Source organism: Salvia hispanica, chromosome 5 (genome assembly GCF_023119035.1).
Source record: "Salvia hispanica cultivar TCC Black 2014 chromosome 5, UniMelb_Shisp_WGS_1.0, whole genome shotgun sequence".
NCBI lineage: Eukaryota > Viridiplantae > Streptophyta > Magnoliopsida > Lamiales > Lamiaceae > Salvia > Salvia hispanica.
The window spans coordinates 26,723,292-26,729,200 of record NC_062969.1 but is presented as its reverse complement, the minus strand read 5'-3'; the positions used below and the strand labels follow the sequence as shown (position 1 = coordinate 26,729,200).

The window sequence follows — 5,909 nt, the reverse complement described above, 5'->3', positions numbered from 1 at the left end:
TAAGCATCGTTTCGAGCAGAAACAGATATATGAGAGTCCAATATGGGAGGACGAGAATCCTAGTACTCAAAGATAAGAAGGGAGAGCGAAAAAGAAATTGGAGAGAGGATGATGTGAGAAGGAATCACCACCAACAGAAAGATTTCCAGTGTTTGATGGAGGAAAGTGTGAGTAAACTCCGCTGAGAGACGGAAAGGGGCGGTGAAAAGTTCAGTGAGAAACTACGAAACGCTCATCTCCCGCCTCGTAGAGCAGAACTGTATTTTGAAACTGAGAAAGAATAAACCTTAGAGGTTTTTTGTTTGCAAGTTTTGACAGTTTTATTTTTGAGTTGTACTTGTACAATGTATGATGATTAGAATGAAGGTTCAGCTTCAGAGTATGTAATATACCAATGGGCAATGGTTGTCTTTATTTAGTGCATTTAAAAGACTACACACTCAACTTGATTATAAAGGTTTAATTTAATGCTCAATTATTTCTATACCAATACAGTTATGTAGAATTACAGGGTTGAGAGATTATTATCATTGCGTTGGTGAAAACACTTGGTCTTGGCTTCTTTGGTCCACATCAGAGCCGGAGCCCAGCTTTCTGAAGACGAGCTTCTGCTGAGGCAACTGCCCATTGCCAAAGGCTGAGACTTCAGTGTCCACAAGTACGGTATCCTCATCTTTGAAGTCTCCTCTCAAAATCCCCTTTGCCAGCTCGTTCTCAACGTATTGCTGGATCACACGTTTCACCGGCCTCGCCCCATAGTTTGGATCGTATCCCAGACTACCCAAGAGTTGTACTGCACCATCACTCACCTTCATCTTCATCTTTCGATCTGCTATCCTCTTTTGCACTCTATCCAACTGTCAACAGCCATATATAGTTAGATCCAATCAAACCCAACTTCAACAGCTATGAAAAGATATCAGAAGGAAGAAAGAGGACGCTTTACCTGTAACCTGACAATATTGCTGATCTGATCGCGATCAAGAGGTTGGAATACGATGTACTCGTCCACTCGATTCATGAACTCTGGACGGAATATTGATCTTGCGGCATCCATTACTCTTTGCTTTATAGTTTCATAGGCCATCTCCTTAGAAGTGTCATCATCATCCTGGTTCAGTATATATTGTGAACCCACATTTGATGTCATGATAATTACACAGTTGGTGAAGCTAACAGTGCGTCCTTGCGAGTCAGTTACTCTACCATCATCTAGGATTTGGAGGAACACGTTGAATACATCAGAGTGAGCCTTCTCTATCTCATCAAACAAAATAACTGCGTATGGCCTCCTCCGAACAGTCTCTGTCAGTTGCCCTCCTTCTTCATATCCAACATAGCCAGGAGGGGCCCCAATTAATCGTGAGACCGCATGCTTCTCCATATACTCGCTCATATCAATTCTTACCAGAGCATCTTCTGTGTTGAATAAATAGGATGCGAGAGCCTTAGCCAGCTCTGTCTTTCCAACACCTGTGGGACCCATGAACATAAAGCTAGCAATTGGACGGTGAGGATCTGAGAGGCCAGCCCTTGATCTCTGTATAGCTTCAGCAACTGCTGTAACTGCTGGATTTTGACCAATCACACGTTTATGTAGCTCCTCCTCTAAATGCAACAACTTCTCCCTTTCAGACTGTTGGAGTTTGGAAACAGGAATACCGGTCCATTTACTTACAATTTCAGCAATATCACTACCAGAAACTTCTTCCCTAAGCATTGACTTCCCAGACCTTATATACTCATCCAGTTCCTTCTCTGCAATTTCAAGTTGACGCTGCAATGAATTAAGGCTTCCATATTTCAGCTCAGCCGCACGATTAAGATCATACTCTCGCTCAGCCTGCTGGATCTCAAGATTTACTCTGTCAATCTGTCAAAACAAAGTTAGAAATCTGTAAATGAATTAATTGTTTCATTTTACTTAGCAGCAAGAAGATTTGGCAAAGCCATTTCACATATATGCTTAACCATTTATTATGGACGCTTTCATTAGATAGCTGCACAACATAGTCATGCCCCTATCTAATGATACATTTAAATCACCATGATGTACTGAAATTATGACAATATACTTGTAATAAAACCAAGATCAAATGATTAAGCCCATACTTCCTCCTTAATAGATTGAAGGCGTGTCATGACTGTTTTTTCATGCTCCCACTGCTCATTCAGTTCAGTTTGCCTCTGCTTTAAGAGGGATAGCTCATCTTCAAGGCGATTCAACCTATCTTTTGTCGCTCTATCAGTATCATTTTTCAGTGATAGCCTTTCCATCTCAAGTTTAAGAACTGCACGGTTGATTTCATCAAGAGCTGTTGGCTTTGAGGTAATCTCCATTTTTAGTTTTGCAGCTGCTTCATCAACCAGGTCAATGGCTGCAATTGGATAAGTGAACTATGGGAGTCAGGCTATCAGGTGAAAAGTCAGTATGTGCAACTAATTAGACAAAATTAGTTTTTATCTTTTCCTTCACTATATGGACATACCAGTATCAGTATTCACATCTGATACTGATTCTTTCTGTTTCTAACAATTTTTTTCTAACCATAGTTTACAAACCTCAGGCAATCATGAGCATATCACAGTTGCACACATGAAACAGATATGTATCCCTTATATTGGCAAAGCAAACAACTAGTGAATATTAGTACGATAATCAAGATATGCATTCACAAGAAAAAAACCATGAGAAGAAACTTGTAAAATAAGTATATATCTCCTGTACGTATAATATATGATGCGTACTACAATTAAAAAAATGGTAGGGATGTATGAAAGGGTATCTTTTGCAACTAAACTATAAACGGTTTGTACCTTTGTCAGGAAGAAAGCGCCCACTGATGTAGCGATCTGATAAAATTGCAGCTTCAACGAGTGCACTATCTGAAATTCGAACTCCGTGGTGCAGCTCATATCTCTCACGCAAACCACGGAGAATGGAGATGGTGTCTTCCACAGTAGGTTGGTCTACATAAACTTGCTGGAACCGCCGTTCCAGGGCCGGATCTTTTTCAATGTACTTACGGTACTCATCCAATGTGGTTGCACCAATGCATCGGAGCTCTCCACGACCAAGCATGGGTTTCAAGAGGTTTCCAGCATCCATTGCACCATTTGTAGCACCTAAGAGACACAAATTGGCCATGTACAGTCTCAGAAGACTAGAAGCACTGTTAAGAATGGTGCAACATAAAATGAAGTGCTATATATGTAATCAGCTGCATAGTACATGCATTAGAACAGTAGGCAGGCGTCGAATGAAAACAGAAAAATGGAGAAAAAAGAACCTCAGGTAAGAACACTGGACCACCAACTGTAAAAACACAGCTAACAAAGCAGTACCTGCACCAACTACTGTGTGAATCTCATCAATAAAAAGTATTATCTGGCCATCTGAATCAGTGACTTCCTTAAGAACAGCCTTCAGTCTATCTTCAAATTCTCCACGGTATTTTGCACCAGCAATGAGAGCTCCCATGTCAAGAGATATCAACTACATGAAGAAAGGTAAGCTTGCTTTACCATCAAATGTCTCACAAGTAAAAGCATGAAGGTAGTTAGAGAAGAATACAGATGTTTGTTGATATGAAGCTTAACCTACCTTGCGATTCATCAAAGCCTGAGGAACATCTCCTTGCACAATTCTCTGGGCCAGCCTGTCAGCAAGGGTTATTAAAACTTTGTAACCAAAAACAGGAAATGAGAAATGCTGTGGTGCATTAGAATTGAAGAGGAAAAAAAAGAAATCTGGTTTAATATTGCTTAAGCAGATCCATATCCCTCGTGAATTTCAATCCTCTGACTAATATGATATATATTTAGCTTCTACACACCTGGCCTGCATAGTTCAGTTTGACTAATAAGGGCTGAAACAAATTAGGTGTGTACATAACAGATACGCTAACTGATTATACAATGTTGCTATATGATAAAGATAGAAAAGATTGCTGGCTCACCCTTCAGATATTGCAGTTTTCCCAACACCAGGTTCACCAATTAAAACAGGATTGTTCTTTGTTCTCCTTGAAAGAATCTGAATGCATCTGCGTATTTCGTCATCTCTTCCTATAACAGGGTCCAGCTTTCCTGCTCTTGCCATGGCTGTTAAATCTTTTCCATATTTTTCTAGCGCTTCATATTTTCCTTCAGGATCTGTTGAAACCATAAAGATAAGTTTTGTTCCTAACTATATTAAAGATAAAACATGACTGGCATGGTTCAAAACACAGATCAGTTTGCAAAGACTAACAATTAATCATAATCCTTATAGGACAACGATGACCTACAAAATCTAGTTGGATGCACTAATGACCAACTTAATGCACATAAGCTACATCATAACAGTCTACCTCGATCATTAAGCAAAAAAACTGCATAGTTCTACACTTTTAGCATGAAAAGTCACAACATCACAAAATAAAGAAAAACTCAAGTCACTATACCTTGGTCAATAACAGTCTGTTTTCCCCTTATTGACTGAATGGCATCTTTAACCGTTTTCAGAGAAAGCTGGAAATCCTTAAATAATTGCTTCCCAAACCGGTTATCCTCTGCAAAACCAAGAACTAAATGCTCTACTGAGACAAATGAATCGCCAAACTCTTTCTTGTAATCCCTGGCTCGCTGTATCAGTGCTTCCAAATCTCGTCCTAACATTGATCCAGCTGAATCTCCAAGAACCTGGTTATTTTTTAAACCCAGTGGCTTATTAATTACCAGGTCACTTGATATACGACCAAAGAAGATCTAGGAAAACCGACCAATATACATGTAGCAAAAATTTTGCACAGGTACAATTATTTCAGAAGCAAAAAAAAAAAAATACTAACACTCACGGCCACTAGCATGTCTTACAAACCGCTATTGCACATACCATTCTGAGCATATTCCTTAACATAAGCATTCATTACATATCTCGTGATAAGCCAGAGATCCAACAATGACTGCCTATTATTCACTCCTTTACTGATAGTGTATATTTACCAAATGCCACACACTTCTTAGCAATTATGGGGTAAAATCATTAAAATGCAAAGTAGATCTTCTGATAACTTAACTGAACAGTAGGATAAGCTAAATGAACACCCACTTGGTGCAGATTTCAAGTGAAATGTTGAATACTAAACCCTTACACATTAACTGCAGTAATGAGTAATCCAGTCAAATAATCCTCATGTCAACCGACCTGACTTGGCTTAATCATAAACAGCCATAGCAACATCAATTACCCAATAAACTAGTATATCAAACTACCTTGGGCTGACGCTGAATGTATTTCTCAGTAGCATCAAGCAGTCTAGTATTATCCACCCCAGCCTTGGAAAATATCCGACGAGCAAGGCCGTTCTTCTGCTCCAAAAGAGCTTTCATCAAATGCTCAGTCTCCACTATCTGATGCTTATTGCTCTTCGCCTCCTCCGGCGACGACACAATCGCTTGCCACGCCATCTCCGTGAACTCCGACTGCGTAATCTGTTCTCACCAACAAGAAAATCACACCACTCAACAACATTCAACCCTAAAAACAGCAAAATATCAATAATCAACTGACTCACTCTTCCATTGGACGACGCATCACACCGCACGCTGAATGAGCGCGACTTTCGATGAAATCTACTCAATTGTCTGGTCAATGCAACACTGTTGTGCATTAACTGCAACCGATTAGGCGAAGTGAGAGAGCCGAGATTGGTTGAGAAATTAACAGATACTAGCGCCTGAGGGGACATGGCGGTGTCCGGGCGCGGCAAGTGAAGCCGCACGGGGGCGAAGGAGGACGCCGACGCCATTGAAAGGAATTCGGTGAATTTAGTCAGCTGTGGATAAATTTCCGGTGAAGAAATAATTAATTATCTTGAAATTGGGAGTAATTTAAAAAGGAGAAGATGGAGTAGTCTGGGAGGTTC

General features: G+C 40.1%; 1 protein-coding gene across 1 annotated transcript; it reads right to left on the bottom strand.

Annotated features, from left to right (window-relative positions):
• Nucleotides 1–384: 384 nt before the first annotated feature.
• LOC125187632 (chaperone protein ClpB3, chloroplastic) lies at nt 385–5,909 on the bottom strand. Its single transcript, XM_048084252.1, has 10 exons — nt 5,559–5,909; nt 5,257–5,475; nt 4,446–4,683; nt 3,960–4,155; nt 3,605–3,659; nt 3,346–3,496; nt 2,818–3,126; nt 2,113–2,378; nt 947–1,873; nt 385–857 (listed from the first exon to the last, which is right to left on the bottom strand). The coding sequence occupies exons 1-10, from the start codon at nt 5,790–5,792 to the stop codon at nt 528–530; spliced, it is 2,925 nt and encodes a 974-aa protein (XP_047940209.1). The 5' UTR covers nt 5,793–5,909; the 3' UTR covers nt 385–527.

Excerpts from the sequence above, each read along its gene's own strand:
- LOC125187632 (XM_048084252.1), bottom strand. The coding sequence starts at position 5,792 with ATGGCGTCGGCGTCCTCCTTCGCCCCCGTGCGGCTTCACTTGCCGCGC. Across the intron at positions 3,660-3,959 it reads AAAACTGCAATATCTGAAGG|GCTGGCCCAGAGAATTGTGC; the intron begins GTGAGCCAGCAA and ends CCTTGCTGACAG. Across the intron at positions 858-946 it reads GCAATATTGTCAGGTTACAG|TTGGATAGAGTGCAAAAGAG; the intron begins GTAAAGCGTCCT and ends GGCTGTTGACAG.